The 22729-nt window shown below is 37.3% G+C and overlaps 1 protein-coding gene across 1 annotated transcript in view; it reads right to left on the bottom strand.

Annotated features, from left to right (window-relative positions):
* COL24A1 (collagen type XXIV alpha 1 chain) overlaps window positions 1-22729 on the bottom strand; it is a 440433-nt gene that overhangs the window by 392293 nt on the left and 25411 nt on the right. Inside the window, exon 3 of the mRNA XM_055403313.2 lies at window positions 3721-5072. Within this exon, the coding sequence (XP_055259288.2) occupies window positions 3721-5072 (1352 nt within the window). The remainder of the gene's footprint in view (window positions 1-3720; window positions 5073-22729) is intronic.

Here is a 22729-nt window from a genome sequence, read left to right on the forward strand (position 1 = left end):
GAATTATAGACTAAATCCACATCAGAAGCAATAATAGCTGACCACAATTGAAAAACCAGTTAAGGAATATGGATGTAGTTTAACTGAATTTACATAAAATAAAATTGAAAAAAAGCAAACATATGGACATGATTGTACAGAAGATAATAAATACTATCATCACAAAGGACTTTTAACACGTATACACTGGTGTGCCTGAAGAATAGAGAAGAATGGATAAGAAAAATACCTGAGAATATAAGGAGAGATGTTTCTTTAGTAAGTAAAAAAAAAAACTTCAGATCAAAAGAGTACCAGGAAAAACTGACACAGAACCTAATAGCTTTAGTGAAATGAACTTCAAAGATATCAAAAGAACATCAAGGGTATATAGATGAAAAACAGGAACCAACAAGTAGGAAAGATCAGGCTGACCTCAGGCTTAATCCACTTCAAGAAGCAGTGCAAAATCTCTATAAAGTTCATCATTTCATCACCATTTACTCTCTCATACACTTTCTAAAATTTACCTTTAGACTTCTACATTATGCTGAAATCATTATCAAAGTTCAATAACAACTTTCCCACCAGCAGATCCAAAGGATTTCCTCTAATTTTTCTGTCTTTAGCTTTCAGCACAGCTGATCAATTTCTTCTCAAAACTCTCATCTTTGGCTTTTATGATACTATATTATGGGCTTCCCTGGTGGTTCAGACAGTAAAGAATCTGCTTGCAATGCAGGAAACCCGGGTTTGATCCCAACTCTGGGTCAGGAAGATCCCCTGAACAAAAGAATGGCTCCCCATGCCAGTATTCTTGCCTGGAGAATTCCATGGACAGAGGAGCCTGGCAGGCTACCATGGGGTTACAAAGAGTCAGACACGACTGAGCGACTAACTATATTGTGTCCCATCTGTCTATCCCATCACATTTCTGCTTTTTTTTCCCCCCTTCTATAACCACAAAGCAAACATTCCTTACAATTTGGCTCTTGACTCTATATCAAGTCCTTTCCTTGCAAATTTCTTGACTCTATAATACTGATGGGAAAACTCCCATAATCTATACCCGCTACTTTGACTTCTCTTTTCACTTCACCTTCTTCAACTCTTTCAACAGCTTACTGATTTGCTTACTGCTAAGTCGCTTTAGTTGTGTCCAACTCTGTGCGACCCCATAGATGGCAGCCCACCAGGCTCCCCCATCCCTGGGATTCTCCAGGCAAGAACACTGGAGTGGGTTGCCATTGCCTGCTGCTGCTGCTGCTAAGTCGCTTCAGTCGTATCCGACTCTGTGCGACCCCACAGACAGCAGCCCACCGGGCTTCCACGTCCCTGGGATTCTCCAGGCAAGAACACTGGAATGGGTTGCCATTGCCTACAGCACCTAAATGTTTTAACTTCATTTCTTCTCCTAAAATCAACTTCCTGTCTTAATTATTGGTTTTTATATTGGTATCACCTGTCTCTCAACCCACAGGCTTAAAACCTTAGAACCACCTTGATCCTCTTTCTTTTCATTTGGTCCCTAAGTCCAATTAATTTCCTAGTTCTACCAAACCTTCCTTCAAGATCTCTCTTGAATGCTACTTTTCCTTTGCATTTTCACTGCTGTCATCCTAGATGATGTCCTAGTTTTGTAACATCCAGATGATAACAGGAATTTCCTGTCTGTTCTGGGCACTGCCACAGACTGACTTCCCTATTCATACCTCTGCTTAGAAACCTACAAAATTCCCCACTGAGAACAAGATAAAGTCAGAACTATCAGTTTGAAAATTGAGACCTCTGCAACCTGTATAGGTCTACCTTGGCCTTACATTTATCTACCATTATTCAGCCTCATATTGTGAAAGAGTTTGACCTTTAGAGGCAGAAAATCTACCTCTAGGGTCAAAATCCTGGTTCTGTCATTTATTGGCATGCAGTTATGAGCAAGCAAATTACTCTGGGCTTCAGTTTCTTCACCTGAAAAATGAGGGTAATAATACCAAACTTACCAAGTTTTTCTGAGATAATGAACATAAGGGATATGGCAGAGTTCCTGCCACAGGTAAAAAATCTCAATAAATTATAGCTATTTTGCTGTTTTTCCTACATAAAAGATACAACAGTTTCTTTCACCTATCAAAATCATATCCATTCTTTGAGGTCTAGGTTCTAACTTTGCCCACTAGGACGTATCCTGAACAGCTCAGCCTTAAGTGCTCTTTCAAAGAGTTCTCCTCAAAAATTTTTTTCTTACCTTTGAAAATGTGTACTCCACATGTTCAGTTTGCATCTCGCAGGGTCATGTATCTTACTTGACCATGAGACAAGGTTATAAATGTACTTCTGTATCACTATTACCACAACGTAAGCTCCTTCTGAGCAGTGACTCTGTTTTACACAATTTATGTTTCTGCTTTGTCCATAGGAGAGACTAAGGAAGTATGGAGTATTATTGCCTCACCTACCAACCAATTCCGAAATAACTGTTTCTGGATTTAGAGCAGAGATTAATATTCATCTCTGACATTTTTTGAAGAAACTAAACAGCTTCCTTAACTGTTTACTATGACCTGCTGAGTGGCTCAATTTTACTACTAGTATTTTGATAACTGTCACAGCTGAAAAGTTACTTCTCTATAATATATTCTTCTGATTTTATTAAATCCTTTAAATATTCACTCTAAGCATTGCTCAATACCTATCAAGTTACTCTGAGTAAAAACTATGAAAGAAACACAAGCTAAGCAAGTGGCATCATCTCTTGTTCTATGGTTTGTGGAACTAAACAAATGCCTCAAATTTTACCTCCATCAAATCAAGAAATATCTTAAGATATATTTTATTCTGTTTGCAATTAAAAAAAAATGATTTCTAAAGATATATAAGTTGATTATTTAAAGGTATTCAAAATATGAAAGGTAAAAACATGTTTCTAATGTGATTTTAAATAGCTTTAAAGGAGTCTTAAATGATTTGAAAATCATCCATCAGTAATTGCACCTATGTGACAAAAGAATTTCAGAGCTAAAATAATCAATCTATTATCTCATAACTTTGTTAATAAATTACTAAGGAAGTGACTTGGCTTTTTTCCTACTGAATGAACTGCTGGACTGCTGAGTGGCTATTTTTGCATGAGGTAGATGGAACTTCTATTAACTTATAAATGTAAATTGGTCATATCATGGAAGATATAATGAAATATGTTACTCTTTATAATCCTAAGTGAAATATTTTAATTTCTATAAGGGTTTGCTTTTCCCCAGTGACTCACTATAAAATTATCTCTATCTAAAAGGTAATATTCTTTTAATTCATGTGATATTACTTTGCTGAAAATACATTTAATAATGTATTCAAAGTATTTTTATTTAGTCTACTATAACTTTAATATTCTCTCTTAACATGACTATGCATTATGTCTACAGGTTTTTAATAAACTAGAATGCTGATCTGTATTTAGCAACTCAATTCCTGATTGAATTTCAACTGAACAAGAAAAATATAGCTTACTCACCACTTAACCAGAATTAAGTAATCTTCTGAGCCAGCCAATAGTTTTTTAAAAGTACAACATTTGAACCAGAGCAGCATTCTGGTTGGATATATTACAGCAACCATGAATGCACTCAGTAAGCCAGGCTACATACCTAAGACAGATCTATTCTATATTGTTCAGTCCAGAGAATTCTTTTTGAAATGGATGATAAATTAGTTGCATTAAGACATATTTTAAAAACAATAACTTACAGGAGGTCCAGTGTCCCCTTTTGGCCCTCTGAGATTCTCCATTTCGAGCACTGTATTAAGATCCTCATAATAGTAATAATCATAAAGCTCCGTTTCATAGCTATTTTCGATGCGATAAGCAGCATCAGGATCAAATTCACCTTCCTTCCTTACAGCAAGGTGATTATCCACAGATGGCTCATCTGTTACTCTGTATAAGGTTGTGTTTAAAATCTGCTGCAGTTCTATAAGTTCGTTAGTGTGCAGATTTGCTGTGATAGCCTTCTTGAGATTCTTAATTTCATCTTGTTTTATACGTGGAAGACTAGATGATATCTTCTTAAGTGGTGACAGATCAGTTACTTTATCATTATGTTGTGTGATATTGTCCGACACATTTAGAAGAGAAATAAATTTATCCTTATTTTTTTTCCTTGGCTCATTGAGGCTATGATGGGACATTGGCAGGCTTAAATTTGCCTGAGTAAGTTGCTCAGTGATCAGTTCTTTGGTCTGAATCACATGGTTCACAAGATCCGTAGCAGAGACATTCCCTGAATGAAGAGAAGTTAACTGAGATCTTGATATCTGGTGTTCTTGTTGTTTATTCACTGCCACAGAATCATTATTTGTGAAATCTAGAACACTTTTGTTTTCAGTAAGTGTGTCCTGTGACTGTACTTTTTCACCCAATCTTTTGGGCAGGAGAGAGTTTTCCGGTATCTTAGTTGATACAATAGTTGAATGAGGAAGGCTTGTCTCAGGGCGACACTGCTGTTTCACATATCTGCAATAGTTTGCAGATGCTTCTGCAGAAGGAATAATATCCAACTGGCATACAACTCCTTCAAAATGGACAGAATTATTGTTCATACTTCCCAAGGTAAACACACTGTTAGAATCAAAGGTCTGAACTTCTGAAAGAGTCTCTCTGCTAAAATATTTCTTTCCACATTCAACAAACATTGAGACATCTTGATTGCTAACAGCAATGGCAAATGAGTGCCATCGCTCATCGTGAACGCTGTAGTTGAAAAAGACAGACTGCTTTCCTCCAAGGTATACCACTAATTTTTTAGGTAATAACTGTACTCCTAATTGCAGTCTATTTTTACTTCTAATGCTGAAGAGAAATGCATTGTTTACTCTATATGACTGTAACCCAATTAATATTGTAAATGGCTGTTCTAAGTTGACTGGTAAAATTTTCACAAGAGGGGATTCAATATAGGAATCGTTTGTTAAAATGACACCCGATTCTGTTACATGGACCCCCTGAGGTAATGGTGTAGATGATGGTGGTACAGCGGTCACCGATGAAGAGTGTCTTACATCTTTGCCTCCAAGGCCTAGTTGATGAAGAATATCTATGCCTGGAAATTAAAAAGAGAGAGAAAGAGAGAAAGAATCTTACTCTTAGGCATTCATGTGTTCATATAAATGTTTGAGTATGAGAAAATCTTCCTTGTAGGTATCAATAGTAATCCCTAAAATAAACACGCTCTGTCAATGACTAATGTCTAGGTAATGAGAGGTGTGGAAAGGGAGAGTAAATGTTATTCTTTATCATCTGAAACACACATACCCCAATATCCCTATGTCCAAAATTTAATAAATGTTCTTTCATTCTTCCAGTTAGGAAACTTATTTGTTACTCCAATGAATGTATATGCTCAAAGATTCCTAGATGGTCATTTACTTCTTTAATTTAGAATTTAAAATTTTATGACTTCCTTGATAAAGAGAAACTGGAGACATACTTACAAAAAGAAATTTTAAGTTTGGAAACCATTTTATAAATTAAGTTCACACACCCATTTAAACTATAATTTTTCAGGCTGTTTTCACTTTAGCCTTCCAATAATTTGCAAGTTACATAAGAGCCTTCCATATGCCTAATTCTTTAAGTGTGTGCTACACATAAAGTACCTAGTACCCTGAAAACTTTTGGACAAGAAAACTGAAATTCCTACAGTTCCTGATCACTTTATGTTTTTCTCTCCCTTCCATATTTCTCTCTCTTCTATTTTGTCTGGGTCCTCCACAGTAATTCTTAATCCAAATAACTTATAGACTTTCTTAATAATTTTTATTAAAATATAGGTTTTACATATATTTTATAATTATGATTTTTCTAGTTTTCACTGTAATATTATTGATAGTATACTGCTTATCTCCCTTACCCAATTATAAACTCTTGGAAGACGGATTCTATGTCTGCTCAGAATATCTATTATACCTATTATATTATCTATTATATCTCTCTTCAAACTTTTCTATAATTTCTGAATGAATGAATTTGCCCCACCCAAATCTGATCAGATGCAACATGTATACCTAGAGTCCAACAAAATTATATACCATTTGTAAAAAATAATAAATCTTCTCAAAGATACAGAACAGCTTAAATAGTCATGTGATCTTTATTATTCTTTGGGTGATAAATTTCCCAGTTGTATCACTGTACATTAAAAAACTATTCATTTATAAGTGAGGAAAAATTTCGAAGATTAGCCAGCAAGATTACACATCATCTTAGTTTTCCTTTCATAAGAGATTAGTAGATATTTGATAACTCATGTTTATTACAAACTCCAAATACAGTGGCAGATGTCCACCAAAATATTCCTAATAGCAGTTATAAATTATATGCATCTCCAGGAATTTGGGGAAATACTTTAAAGAAGACCCATAAAAAATGCAAAAAAAAAAAAATGTTGATGTCTCATGTTTTTAAATAATTCATAAAAGAGTTTAATATGGCTATTTGCTTTAATATAAGACATGAATTGCCAGCTAGATCATTCCCAATCTTCAATGAAAATTTACACTTCTGAAACATAACAAAAGGGCTTATCTGTGACTTTGGGTATTCTCAATGCTAACTGCCTCTAAGGGTATTCTCAATTCAAGAAATAAACTATGGAAGAAACACTGCTAATATGAAAATCACAATGCTTAAAGTATATATAATAATAAAGTGTGTGAACGTTATCATTCTATGAGGCCAGATCAGCTACTTTTACACAAACGAAAAGTCAGAATTATGTGGTATGATATCTAGGGCTGCTACTTGCTCAGAGAAAACCAATCTTTGTATTTAACCGCTGCTATCTACTACCTCAAATTTCTAATTGTATTAGAATGAAATACTAGAGAAAGTATTATTTTAAAACTTCAGTATACATCTTTTCAATATTTATATACATATACACATATATAAATGCTTCCTTCAATTCTAATATACATAGATATTTCCTTCAATTCTGAGTTTTTATGACAAATAGCTAGGTTTTGTAAAAATAAAATGTTTTTAAGCATTTACTACTCAAAAAAATTTTTGAACCATCCTTGCATTCCTAAAATAAAACCGACTTGATCATTGTATTTTATTCTTTTAATACCTTACTGATTGTTGAATATTTTATATATATACACACTGCGTTTGTTAAGACTGGTCTGTGGTTTTTCCATTATTATACTATCTTTATACGACTATAATGTTGGATTTTATTTTTTATGGCCTAAAACAGTTTAAATTCCTTTAAATTTTTTTCTCAAAAGTTAAATAACACTCAGTTGTAAATCAAGGTTATCATGTTGGCCTTTTCATTGATAGCTTGTCATTCACCCTGATTTCTTTTATGTCAGTTAATTTACTCAATTTCAACTACCTCTTGAATCGATTTTTAAAATTTATATTTTTAGGAAATAACTTCCTTTTAGGCTCCAAATGTATTACTCAGAAATCATCATAATACTCCCTTGAAATTATTTTTGTTTCCCTATTTCAGACTCTCTCTTAAAATTTCCAATTTTGAATATTTTGGTCTATTTGTCCTTAAGGATAAAGTAACTATTGCTTATTTCAAAAGTAGAGCCTTGGATTTGTTTATCCTTTCAATTATTTTTTGTCTGCTTTCTATATCATTTTCTGCATCTATCTTTATTATTTTTTCTTATTTTCATTTGATTTTTTTTCTAGTTTCTGGAGATGAGCACTTATTCATAGTACTTAAGCAGTACATTTTCTAAATACTGCTTTAGCTGTATCCCATAGATTTTTGATGTGTTATTTTTATTTTGTGTGATTTTTCATTTTTGCAGTTTTATAGAAAGTATGCAATTTTTACTTGTATATTTCCCATTGACCCAAATGATTTAAGAAGAAATGCAAAATTTTCCAGTTAGGTTTTGTTTTCTGATTCTCTTAGTAAAACCTAACAGCATTGTGACTAGAAAATGGTGTCTCAGTTGCACATTTTGTTTGTGAAATTTAGCCTAACAAATGGTTAATTTTTTTAGTGTTTGATCAGTAATTACAACAGTTTTCAGGGTACAGAATTTAAAACCAGTTGGCTGAACCTCATTGTTTATTTTATATCCTTTATACTCTCATTTTTATACAATTAATCTATCATGGAGTAAGATTAACAAAGTCTCATCACTATTTTATCTTTTTGGCTTTTTATCTCATGTGGCCTTACCTTTATGAATATTAATGTTATGGCTGTTAGGCAGAGATAGTCATAATATTCATATACTTATTGGGTATTGCACCTTTTCAAATGATATGGAGTATGTCTATGTCTATTTTGTTTACGACCTCTACCTTATCTGGTACGAAGCCCCTTTGCCCTCACATTTTGTTTGCATTATCTGATAACCTTTGTGTATACTTTTATTTTTACCTACTTTGAAGTACTGTCTTAAGTGGAAGGAGTTTGATTTGTTTTGTGTCTGAAAATTTTTTGACTATAAAATTAAATCTATTTACATTCATTGATGTGATAGTTTGCTTAATCTGTCATATTTTGCTTTCTCATTTTAATTTTTAAAGTCACTATGTGTTTCCTTTGCTATTTCATGTAGTTCTTTTGAGATAAGAAAGATTTCTCTCTTTATTCTAAAGTTTACTTTTTTTTTTTTTAATTGGAGGCGAATTACCTTACATTAATATATTGGTTGGTTTTGCCATACATTGACACGAATCTGCCCCTGGTGTACATGTGTTCTCCCTCTTGAACCCCCCTCCCACCTCCCTCTTCCCCATATCCTCCCTCCAGGTCTAAGTGTGTACAGTGTCCCTAGTCCACTTTAGACATAGCTATTAATTTTACTGAACAATGTTTTCTTTTTTCTCCTTTTTGCCCCTTTTTCCCTTACCACATAATATTAGTCAATAAGAGTATCTTTCTTAGTATTTACCTTTTCATTAAGTACTGTCCTTACAGTGTTTTTTATTTAATTTATCTGCTTCAGATAATATTTAATTCCCAGCTTCTGATGAACCAATCAGCAAACTTAATCTACTTCCTGGGTTTTTTTCCTCTTTTTCTTCCCATTTTTTGGTGGTTGTACCAGTTCTATACTGCCAGTTCATATGCTATTCATTTTGTTTCATTCCCATATTTTCTTCCGTCAAATAGAATTAGTCTTTTGAGTCATTTCTCTTTGCTGAAGTTTATGCTCTATTAGTTTCCTTAAGTAGGGCTCATGAGAAACTTTCCTGGCTTTTTTAAATGGTTAGTAATGTTGTACCTTAAGTTTCACTGAACGTAACATTCTTTGTTGGTATTTTCTTTCTTTGACTATCTCACAATCATGTTTCCACTGTCTTTAGGTGTCGACATTATGGTCAAAAAATCTGAAGCCAGCTAACATTTTTCTCCGTCTAAATGAATCAATTTTTTTTTTTTTTAACCAGCATACCCCAAAGATTTGTTATGTTCTTTATCTTCAAAGTACAGTGACTTTTTATTAGGATATGGCTTCATACTGATCATTCTGGATAACTGTGTCTGGCACATACTATGCTCATTTGTTGTAGAGATTCTTTTCCCTGTTTTCGTTTTTTTTTTTTTTTTTTTTACTGCTAAGTTCTCATGAATCTTAAACTCTCTTGCTTGTTGTATTTTATAGTTTCGATTTTCTCCTTCAAAAATTCCTATCATAAATATGCTGAATCTCCATTGCTGTCCTCTATGTCATTTCTCTGTAAATGTTATCTTCAATTCCATTTGTTTGATTTTCTCATATCTTGCTCTTCCTATAATGTCTAATCTCTTCGTGTTCCAATTTCGTTTTGATTTGTAAAAGGGTTTTTTCCCTTACTACTTCTTTTGAGTTCTACAAGCTCACAGTTCATATCCTTTTAATATCTTTGTCTCTTCCTTTTCCTGAGCTCTTCTATTTCTGCTTTATGATCTTCCTCCCATAGAAGGGATTGTTTTTCTATGTGCACATTCTCATTTTTGCTGTTTTCCCCTACATTTTAGCTTGTTGTGTTTTCTATTTTAGTTTCTTATGGTTTCACATCCGAGCAATTTTTAGAAGGATGCTGGGAGAAAGTGGAGAGCCATTTCTGCCAAATCTCAAAAGCAGAGGTTTTGTTTCAGCATTACCGGAGTTTCCTTCTCAAATGGCTCCTTGATATATAGCCCCACCTTCTCTGAACCAAAGCTAGTCCAGGAGGACTACACCCAGCTCTGTGCACAACTCCTCTCTCCTTCCCTATAATCACTCCCACTGTCATACACTTCAGAATGAATCCTTTACCTTAGGAAGTAGATTTTTTACATTTTTTTGAGATCTGTCCCCACTGAGCCATTTAGATATTACCTGTGCTTCTTTCTTATACTTCCTTCTGGGCAGCTTTGGTTCTCCCCAGATCCTGTGGCACTTGTTAGATACAACGGGGCCTCCTTGGCGGCTCAGAAGGTGAAGAATCTGCTTGCAATGCATGAGACCCAGATTTGATGCCTGGGTTAGGAAGATACCCTGGAGAAAAGAATGACTACCCACTCCAGTATTGTTGCCTGGAGAATTCCAAGGACAGAGGAGCATGGCAGGCTACAGTCCATCGGGTTGCAAAGAGCTGGACACGACTGAGCAACTAACACTTTCACTTTTCAAAGGTTAAGTACTTCAAGGTGTGCTCCTCACTTTCTGGAAGTTGGATTTTGCTGTTACTTTCTGAAATCTTTCTACTGACTTTATTCCACAGAGCATCTGCTTTTCTCAGCAGAACTGGGGAGTTTGAAGATTATATCAGTACCTAGTTTTACTGGAAATGCAGTTTTTGGGTTCTTTTACTATTTCATTCACCTTATTTCATTTGCATGATATCCAGAAACAGAAAAAAGAAAGTATCTTATAGTTTTAAGTTTATACTAAAGTCAATACTCATCTCATAGATGAAGAATATGAGGTCCAGAGAGATTAAGTAACTTGGTCAAGGACACACAGTTTATAAAAGGTAGAAATAAATCTGAGCACAATCAGACTGACTTCAAAGTCTACCATCTTCAACAGCTACATTCCACAGTGCCTTCCAGCCACCATGTTCTCCACACCACCTCGTTGCCCTTGGAAAGCTGCACTAATCATGGGGCAGGATTATTTCCTCCAACAGAAAACTCAGAGTGGAGAACAGTCTCTAGGTAGCCACCAGAGTTGACATCTGATGTGAACTCTAATTATTATCCTAGTGTTAACCATTCTCATCTCACCGTGAATGTTTAGCAAATGTTTTCAGTAGATGACTGAAGAGAGCATATAGAAATATCTCAGAGATACTGCAGGCTCTGTTACAAACTACCACAATAAAGTCAATACTGGAATACAGTGAGTTACACAAATTGCTTAGTTTCCCAGTGCATAATAATTTATGTTTATACTGAATGAGATGGCTGGATGGCATCACCGACTCGATGGATATGAGTTTGAGTGAACTCCAGGAGTTGGTGATGGACAGGGAGACCTGGCGTGCTGTGATTCATGGGTTCACAAAGAGTCGGACATGACTGAGCGACTGAACTGAACTGATGCTGTAGTCTATTTAGTATGTAACAGCATTATGTCTAAAAAATAATGTACATACTTTAATTAAAAACTACTTTATTGCTAAAAGTGCTAACCACCATCTGAGCCTTCAGCGAGCTGGAATCTTTCTGCAACAGTACCAGAAACACTGATCACAGATCACAAAATATAAAAATGAAAAAGTTTGAAATATGCGAGAATCACCCAAATGTGGCACAGAGGCATAAAGTGAACAAATGCTGCTGGAAAAACAGCACTGGACAGACATGATTCAAATAAGGTTGCCACAAATGTGCACCTTGTAAAATACACAATATCTGAGAGATGTGATGAAGCCAAGTGTAATAAAATGAGGCAGGCTTGCAGAGAATTGTTAAGGATAAAAAGTCACAGACAAGAGGGGTGGAGAGAACAGGAGGAAAAAGAAAAAGATTTCTATCATAGGACAGACTTTTTACATTAATTTAAGCCTAGCCCTAGATACCACCAAATTGCAAATTTAAATTTAGATAATTGGTACTGATGAACAGAGCAAGAAAAATCTCAGTTGTCTATAAGTTACTTGTTTCATGAGTAACTCTAACCAGGAAATCAATCGAGTTTGTGTCACTTAGGAAACTAGTTACCATTTAAAGAATACTTATTATCAATCAGGCACTTCATTAGATGGTGTACCTTTTTTAAAGACTAAGAATAGCAGCATTAATTAAATTGCTTCTATGTACCAAGAACTGTGTTAAGAATTTTACTATATTAAGCCAGGTAATTCCTGTAACATAATGAAGTATGAGCTATTGTTAATCCATCTGAGAGCTATAAAAACAAGTCACAGAGAATTTAAATAATTTTCCCAAGGTCATCCAACTAGGAAGTTCAGAGGCAGAATTTGAATGCAGGCAGTCCTCTGGAGCCAATCTTTTAGCATGACAACTTTCAGGAATGCGTATGTGGTGGCCCAAAGGCAGAACTGATTGTATCCCCACCGATTCGCTTCTTAAATAGAAAATACATTATGGTGTTGCCAAGACAACGCTTTGCTCTTTTTACTGTAAACATCAAACATAATGACTTCATCTAAACCATGGTTTCAGTAACCACATATGCTGACTCACAAAATTCTCTTCTGAGGTTTGAATAACTAATTACCCATTCAATTTATCCACTAGAGATTAGCTATCCCAGGAGCACTTCTAACTCAATACATTTTACCCACATCTGTTCCTCTTACATTAGGGTCTTTCTCAGTGAAGATCCCCACTACCACACCACACCATCAGTCTGAGAAATGTTTTTATAGTGCAAATTACATCATGGGATTCTCCTGAGCAAAATTCTTCAATGGCTTCCCATCATACTAAAAATGCAATCCAAACTTTGACACGATGCATGAAACTTATGTCAACAGCTCACTTCCTGCCTATCTCATCTGTCCTTTCATTTCATCCCACCTCTGCTCCAGCCACGTTGGTCTTTTCTTATTGCTTAAAGCCACTAAACTCATTGTTAACTCACAGTATGTGCATTCATTTATCTCTTTGCCTAGAATGCTCTAAACCCTTAATTCACTCCGATCGAGGCTCAAATAGGACCTGTTCAGAGAGGCTTTCCCTAGCCACATTATATAAACTATAAAATAGTCATCCTCCTTGCCCCAGTCACTCTCTAACTCTACTGTCTCACTGAGCTTTATTATTTCTTTGTAATACTGAAAATTTAGGAGAAAATAGATGTGTATATAAACTTGCCTATTATTTGGCTCTCTGGATGAAATGTAAGTATGGAAGAGAAGAACTTCATATTGTTTTATCATAATATTCCAACATTCAGGACAATGACTAGAAACAAAGTAAGTCCACAGTATTGCTTGAATGAATTAATCAACCCAATCATCTATCCCAGAAATCTAGTAATTATTTTTGATACTTCTCTTCCCACCCATTTTGTATTCAATTACCACATCCAACACAACCCTTAACTGAGTTCTTTTTACTTAGCCAGATTTTAATATTAGCTTCCTAACAGATTTCTAGGATTTCCCTCATAGCTCAGTTGATAAAGAGTCCAACTGCAATGCAGGAGACCCCAGTTCGATTCCTGGATTGGGATGATCCCCTGGAAAAGGAATAGGCTACCTACTCCTGTATTCCTAGGCTTCTCTTGTGGCTCAGCTGATCTAGATGACATCCTTGTCCCATCCCTCATCCACACTGCTGCCACAGAAAGCTTGGTAAAGTACAGAACAAAACAAAGATTAGTTCATGACACTCCTTCCTGTAATACATCAGCAGTCCTTGTAGATTTTAGTACAAAACTCATTCATCTTAGTTCAGCCCTCAGGCCCTTAATGATGTGACCTCCTGCCTACATTTCTAATCTCACATCTCATACGTTCCTAGCAAGCTTTATCATTTGGCAATATTCTGTGCGTATTATTATACATGCTGGGGAGGTTGGCACTACCATGACTCCATTAGGAATGGATAACTAGACACACCACATATGGGACTTTCCTAGATTCTTCTCCCTGAGTATCTTTTCTAGATTGATTTAATCTGTATCCTTTTGCTGACATCTACTATGCCTGAGAGTGTAACATATTTCCTGAGTTCTGTGAGACCTTCTAGAGCATTGCTGAGCCTGAAAGCGATCTTCGGGATCCTCCAATTTGAGGTTGGTGTCAAAGGAAGTGTGGTCTTTGCAACTGCCCCCTAATTTATACTAATTTATCCATTTTTTCTTTGCATTGATCGCTGAGGAAGGCTTTCTTATCTCTTCTTGCTATTCTTTGGAACTCTGCATTCAGATGCTTATATCTTTCCTTTTCTCCTTTGCTTTTCGCTCCTCTTCTTTTCACAGCTATTTGTAAGGCCTCCTCAGACAGCCAGTTTGCTTTTTTGCATTTCTTTTCCATGGGGATGGTCTTGGTCCCTGTCTCCTGTACAATGTCACGAACCTCCGTCCATATATCATAAGGCACTCTATCTATCAGATCTAGTCCCTTAAATCTATTTCTTACTTCCACTGTATAATCATAAGGGATTTGATTGAGGTCATATCTAAATGGTCTAGTGGTTTTCCCTACTTTCTTCAATTTAAGTCTGAATTTGGCAATAAAGAGTTCATGATCTGAGCCACAGTCACCTCCTGGTCTTGTTTTTGCTAACTGTATACAGCTTCTCCATCTTTGGTTGCAAAGAATATAATCAATCTGATTTCGGTGTTGACCATCTGGTGATGTCCATGTGTAGAGTCTTCTTTTGTGTTGTTGGAAGAGGGTGTTTGCTATGACCAGTGCGTTCTCTTGGCAAAACTCTCTTAGCCTTTGCCCTGCTTCATTCCGTGCTCCAAGGCCAAAATTGCCTGTTACTCCAGGTGTTTCTTGACTTCCTACTTTTGCATTCCAGTCCCCTATAATGAAAAGGACATCTTTTTGGGGTGTTAGTTCTAAAAGGTCTTGTAGGTCTTCATAGAACCGTTCAACTTTGGCTTCTTCAGCATTACTGGTTGGGGCATAGGCTTGGATTATGGTAATATTGAATGGTTTGCCTTGGAAACGAACAGAAGTCATTCTGTCATTTTTTAAGATTACATCCAAGTACTGCATTTCAGACTCTTTGTTGACCATGATGGCTAATCCATTTTTTCTAATGGATTCCTGCCTACAGTAGTAGATATAATGGTCATCTGAGTTAAATTCACCCATTCCAGTCCATTTTAGTTCACTGATTCCTAGAATGTTGACATTCACTCTCATCATTTCCTGTTTGACCACTTCCAATTTGCCTTGATTCATGGACATAACATTCCAGATTCCTATGCAATATTGCTCTTTATAGCATTGGACCTTGCTTCTATCACCAGTCACATCCACAACTGGGTATTTGTTTTGCTTTGGCTCCATCCCTTCATACTTTCTGGATTTATTTCTCCACTGATCTCCAGTAGCATACTGGGCACCTACCGACCTGGGGAATTCCTCATTCAGTAACCTATCATTTTGCCTTTTGATACTGTTCATGGGGTTCTCAAGGCAAGTATACTGAAGTGGTTTGCCATTCCCTTCTCCAGTGGACAACATTCTATCAGACCTCTCCACCATGACCCATCTGTCTTGGGTGGCCCCACACGATCAATGCAAAGAAATAGAGGAAAACAACAGAACAGGAAAAACAAGAGACCTCTTCAAGAAAATTAGAGATTCCAAGGGAACATTTCATGCAAAGATGGACTCGATAAAGGACAGAAATGGTATGGACCTAACAGAAGCAGAAGATATTAAGAAGAGGTGGCAGGAATACACAGAAGAACTGTACAAAAAAGATCTTCATGACCAAGATAGTCACGATAATGTGATCACTCACTTGGAGCCAGACATCTTGGAATGTGAAGTCAAGTGGGCCTTAGAGAGCATCACGACGAACAAACTAGTGGAGGTGATGGAATTCCAACTGAGCTATTTCAAATCCTGAGAGATGATGCTGTGAAAGTGCTGCACTCAATATGCCAGCAAATTTGGAAAACTCAGCAGTGGCCACAGGACTGGAAAAGGTCAGTCTTCATTCCAATCCCAAAGAAAGGCAATGCCAATGAATGCTCAAACTACCACACAATTGCACTCATCTCACACGCTAGTAAAGTCATGCTCAAAATTCTCCAAGCCAGGCTTCAGCAATATGTGAACTGTAAACTCCCAGATGTTCAAGCAGGTTTTAGAAAAGGCAGAGGCACCAGAGATCAAATTGCCAACATCCACTGGATCATGGAGAAAGCAAGAGAATTCCAGAAAAACATCTATTTCTGCTTCATTGACTATGCCAAAGCCTCTGACTGTGTGGATCACAATCAACTGTGGAACATTCTGAAAGAGATGGGAATCCCAGACCACCTGACCTGCCTCTTGAGAAACCTGTATGCAGGTCAGGAAGCAACAGTTAGAACTGTACATGGGGTAGAAGGAACAAGATGGCGGAGGAATAGGATGGCGAGACCACTCTCTCCCCAACAAATTCATCAAAAGAACATTTGAACGCAGAGTAAAGTCCACAAAACAACTTCTGAATGCTGGCAGAGGACTTCAGGCACCCAGAAAAGCAGCCCATTGTCTTCGAAAGGAGGTTGGAAAAAACATAAAAGATAAAAAGCGAGACAAAAGAAGTAAGGACGGAGCTCTGTCCCGGGAAGGGAGGCTTTAAAAAGAGAGAACTTTCCAAACACCAGGAAACACTCTCACCGGTGAATCTGTGGCGAGCCTTGGAAGCTCAGAGGGCCACATAACCCTCTTTTTTTTTTAAGATTTTTAAAAAACACACAGATTACCCGCCAAATGGTAACTCCCAGCGGAGAAGCAGTGCAGACGCCTGCATACGCCATTAGCAAGCGGGGGCTGGGCAGGGAGGAGCCGGCTGAACTGCTTAGAGGACTGGGCTTGAATGCCGCGAGAACAATTTGAGAGAACTGGGGAGAGCAAAGCAGACTGTGGGATAGCTTCCCCACGAAAAGGCGGAAAGCTCTAACCTATGACTCGGCCAGCCCCGCTCACAGAATAAAGGACTGAGTAGAGCGAGCCGGCTGCGGTCGGCCCATCCCCCATCCCACGCCGAGACAGGCAGGGAGGTCAGCCAGAGCCGGAGCGGGCAACCACGGCCCCAGAAAGGCATCTGATACAAACTGCACACAGGCTTGTTGCTATTCAGGACTTCTAGGGCTCGGGCCAGTCGATATCCCCCTGAGAAGGTGCACCGGTTGTACACCCAGAAAACTGAGTGGCGGGGACTGAGAGGCGATAAGTCGCAGAGACCATGCTCGCCAAACACCTGGTCCCCTGAGCTGCTCGGACCGGGGAAGGCACAAAACGCAGGCCCAACCAAGTCTGCTCCTTTGTGGAGTACCTGAGAACCTGAACTTGAGCCGCTCAGACCTGAGAAGTGCATACAACCTGACGCCAGCCTCAGACAGTTCCCGGGAGAGCAACCTAGAGCCTGTGCAGTATAGACTGGGACAGCATACGTGCTGTGAGCGGGGGCAAACCCAGTGTGGCCGAGACGCTACGAGCACTCCCCACAGACGCCAGAGATATTCGACTGCAGCGTTCCTCCCTTCCCAGAACAGGACTGAACAACTGAGCCTTAAAAAGTGTCCACCCACCCCCTAGTATCAGGGCGGAAATTAGACACTGAAGAGACCAGCAAACAGAAGCTAAAACAGAGGGAACCACCTTGGAAATGACAGATAGAGACATCTAGAGGCTACTCCAAGAATAAGACCAAAAACCAGAGGCAAGAGGCTTAAGGCCGAATGCTGAGAACACCAGAGAACTCCTGACTCCAGGGAACATTAATCAATAGGAGCTCATCAAACGTCTCCATACCTACACTAAAACCAAGCACCACCCAAGGGTCAACAAGTTCCAGAGCAAGACATACCACGCAAATTCTCCAGTAACACAGGAAACTAGCCCTGAGCTTCAATATACAGGCTGCCCAAAGTCACTCCAAACCCACTGACATCTCATAACTCATTACTGGACACTTCATTGCACTCCAGAGAGAACAAATCCAGCTGCACCCACCAGAACACTGACACAAGCTTCCATAACCAGGGAACTTTGACAAGTCACCTGTCCAACCCCCACACAGAGAGGAAACTACATAATAAAGAGATCTCCACAAACGGCCAGAAGAGGGAAAGGTCACCCCAAGCAAAGCATTATAAGCAAGATGAAGAGGCAGAGAAATACCCAGCAAGTAAAGGAACAAGATAAATGCCCACCAACACAAACAAAAGAGGAAAATATAGGGAATCTACCTGATAAAGAATTTCGAATTTTGGTGGTGAAAATGATTCAAAATCTTGAAAGCAAAATGGAGTTACAGATAAATAACCTGAAGAAAAGGATTGAGAAGATGGAAGAAAGGTTTAAGAAGGACTTAGAGGAAATAAAAAAGAGTCAATATACAATGAATAATGCAATTGATGAGATCAGAAACACTCTGGAGGGAACAAACAGTAGAATAACAGAGGCAGAAGACAGGATAAGCGAGCTAGAAGATAGAATTGTAGAAATAAATGAAACAGAGAGGAAAAAAGAAAAACAAATTAAAAGAAATGAGAACAATATTAGAGACCTCTGGGACAATGTTAAACGCTCCAACATTCGAATCATAGGAGTCCCAGAAGAAGAAGACAAAAAGAAAGACCATGAGAGAATACTTGAGGAGATAATAGTTGAAAACTTCCCTAAAATAGGGAAAGAAATAATCACCCAAGTCCAAGAAACCCAGAGAGTCCCCAACAGGATAAACCCAAGGCGAAATACTCCAAGACACATATTAATCAAATTAACAAAGATCAAACACAAACAACAAATATTAAAAGCAGCAAGGGAAAAACAGCAAATAACACACAAGGGGATTCCCATAAGGATAACAGCCGATCTTTCAACAGAAACTCTTCAGGCCAGGAGGGAATGGCAAGACATACTTAAAGTGATGAAAGAAAATAACCTACAGCCCAGACTACTGTACCCAGCAAGGATCTCATTCAAATATGAAGGAGAAATCAAAAGCTTTACAGACAAGCAAAAGCTGAGAGAATTCAGCATTACCAAACCAGCTTTCCAACAAATGCTAAAGGATCTTTTCTAGACAGGAAACACAGAAAGGGTGTATAAACTCGAACCCAAGGCAATAAAGAAAATGGCTACGGGATCGTACTTATCACTAATTACCTTAAACGTAAATGGGTTGAATGCCCCAACCAAAAGACAAAGGCTGGCTGAATGGATACAAAAACAAGACCCCCATATATGCTGTCTGCAAGAGACCCACCTCAAAACGAGGGACACATACAGACTGAAAGTAAAGGTCTGGAAAAAGATATCCCATGCAAATAGAGACCAAAAGAAAGCAGGAGTAGCAATACTCATATCAGATAAAATAGACTTTAAAACAAAGGCTGTGAGAAGAGACAAAGAAGGAAACTACATAATGATCAAAGGATCAATCCAAGATGAAGATATAACAATTATAAATATTTATGCACCCAACATAGGAGCACCGCAATATGTAAGACAATTACTAACAAGTATGAAAGGGGAAATTAACAATAATGCAATAATAGTGGGAGATTTTAATACCCCACTTACATCTATGGATAGATCAACTAAACAGAAAATTAACAAGGAAACACAAACTTGAAATGATACAATAGACCAGTTAGACCTAATAGATATCTATAGGACATTTCACCCCAAAAGAATGAACTTCACCTTTTTCTCAAGTGCACACGGAACCTTTTCCAGGATAGATCACATCCTGGGCCATAAATCTAGCCTTGGTAAATTCAAAAAAGTTGAAATCATTCCATGCATCTTTTCTGACCACAATGCAGTAAGATTAGATCTCAATTATGGGAGAAAAACTATTAAAAATGCCAGCATATGGAGGCTGAACAACACACTGCTGAATAATGAACAAATCATAGAAGAAATCAAAAGAGAAATCAAAATATGCATAGAAATTAATGAAAATGAAAACACAACAACCCAAAACCTCTGGGACACTGTAAAAGCAGTGCTAAGGGGGAAGTTCATAGCAATACAGGCACACATCAAGAAACAAGAAAAAAGTCAACTAAATAACCTAACTCTACATCTAAAGCAACTAGAAAAGGAAGAAATGAAGAACCCCGGGGTCAGTAGAAGGAAAGAAATCGTAAAAAAAAAAAAATTGCAGAGATAAATGCAAAAGAAACAAAAGAGACCATAGCAAAAATCAACAAAGCCAAAAGCTGGTTCTTTGAGAAGGTAAATAAAATTGACAAACCACTAGCCAGACTTATCAAGAAACAAAGGGAGAAGAACCAAATCAATAAAATTAGAAATGAAAATGGAGAGATCACAACTGACAACACAGAAATACAAAGGATTATTAGAGAATACTATCAGCAATTATATGGCAATAAAATGAATAACCTAGAAGAAATGGACAAATTCCTAGAAAAGTACAACTTTCCAAAACTGAACCAGGAAGAAATAGAAAGTCTGAACAGACCCATCACAAGCACGGAACTAGAGGCTGTAATCAAGAATCTTCCAGCAAACAAAAGCCCAGGTCCAGACGGCTTCACAGCCGAATTCTACCAAAAATTTAGAGAAGAGCTAACACCTATTCTACTCAAACTCTTCCAGAAAATTGCTGAGGAAGGGAAACTTCCAAACTCATTCTATGAGGCCACCATCACCCTAATCCCAAAACCTGGTAAAGACCCAACAAAAAAAGAAAACTACAGGCCAATATCACTGATGAACATAGATGCAAAAATCCTTAATAAAATTCTAGCAATCAGAATCCAACAACACATTAAGAAGATCATACATCATGACCAAGTGGGCTTTATCCCAGGAATGCAAGGATTCTTCAATATCCGCAAATCAATCAATGTAATACACCACATTAACAAACTGAAAAATAAAAATCATATAATTATCTCAATAGATGCAGAGAAAGCCTTCGACAAAATTCAACATCCATTTATGATCAAAACCCTCCAGAAAGTGGGAATAGAAGGGACATACCTCAACATAATAAAAGCTATATATGACAAACCCACAGCAAACATTATCCTCAATGGTGAAAAACTGAAAGCATTTCCCCTAAAGTCAGGAACAAGACAAGGGTGCCCACTCTCACCACTACTATTCAACATAGTTCTGGAAGTTTTGGCCACAGCAATCAGAGCAGAAAAAGACATAAAAGGAATCCAAATTGGAAAAGAAGAAGTAAAACTTTCACTGTTCGCTGATGACATGATCCTCTACACAGAAAACCCTAGAGACTCTACCAGAAAACTACTAGAGCTAATCAATGATTACAGTAACGTTGCAGGATATAAAATCAACACACAGAAATCCCTTGCATTCCTATACACTAATAATGAGAAAATAGAAAGAGAAATTAAGGAAACTATTCCATTCACTGTTGCAACGAAAAGAATTAAATACTTAGGAATATATCTACCTAAGGAAACAAAAGACTTGTACATAGAAAACTATAAAACACTACTGAAAGCAATCAAAGAGGACACTAATAGATGGAGAAATATACCATGTTCATGGATTGGAAGAATAAATAGTGTAAAAATGAGTATACTACCCAAAGTAATTTATACATTCAATGCAATCCCTATCAAGCTACCAAAGATATTTTTCACAGAACTAGAACAAATAATCTCACAATTTATATGGAAATACCAAAAACCTCGAATAGCCAAAGCAATCTTGAGGAAGAAAAATGGAACTGGGGGAATTAACCTGCCGGACTTCAGGCTCTACTACAAAGCCACAATCATCAAGACAGTATGGTACTGGCATAAAGACAGAAATATAGATCAATGGAACAAAATAGAAAGCCCAGAGATAAATCCACGCACCTATGGACACCTCATCTTTGACAAAGGAGGCAAGAATATAAAATGGAGAAAAGACAGTCTCTTTAACAAGTGGTGCTGGGAAAACTGGTCAGCCACTTGTAAAAGAATGAAACTAGAACACTTCCTAACACCATACACAAAAATAAATTCAAAATGGATTAGAGAGCTAAATGTAAGACCAGAAACTATAAAACTCCTAGAGGAGAAAGTAGGCAAAACACTCTCCGACATAAATCACAGCAGGATCCTCCATGACCCACCTCCCAGAATATTGGAAATAAAAGCAAAAATAAACAAATGGGACCTAATTAAAATCAAAAGCTTCTGCACAGCAAAGGAAACTATAAGTAAGGTGAAAAGACAGCCTTCAGAATGGGAGAAAATAATAGCAAATGAAGCAACGGATAAAGGATTAATCTCCAAAATATACAAGCAGCTCCTGCAGCTCAATTCCAGAAAAATAAATGACCCAATCAAAACATGGGCCAAAGAACTAAACAGACATTTCTCCAAAGAAGACATAAAGATGGCTAACAAACACATGAAAAAATGCTCAACATCCCTCATAATCAGAGAAATGCAAATCAAAACCACAATGAGATACCATTTCACACCAGTCAGAATGGCTGCTATCCAAAAGTCTACATGCAATAAATGCTGGAGAGGATGTGGAGAGAAAGGAACCCTCTTACACTGTTGGTGGGAATGCAAACTAGTACAGCCACTATGGAGAACAGTGTGGAGATTTCTCAAAAAACTGGAAATAGAACTGCCATGT

The sequence above is a fragment of the Moschus berezovskii genome, chromosome 4, assembly GCF_049115385.1.
Source record: "Moschus berezovskii isolate FMDL1 chromosome 4, NW_MosBer_1.0, whole genome shotgun sequence".
In the NCBI taxonomy this organism is placed as follows: Eukaryota; Metazoa; Chordata; class Mammalia; order Artiodactyla; family Moschidae; genus Moschus; species Moschus berezovskii.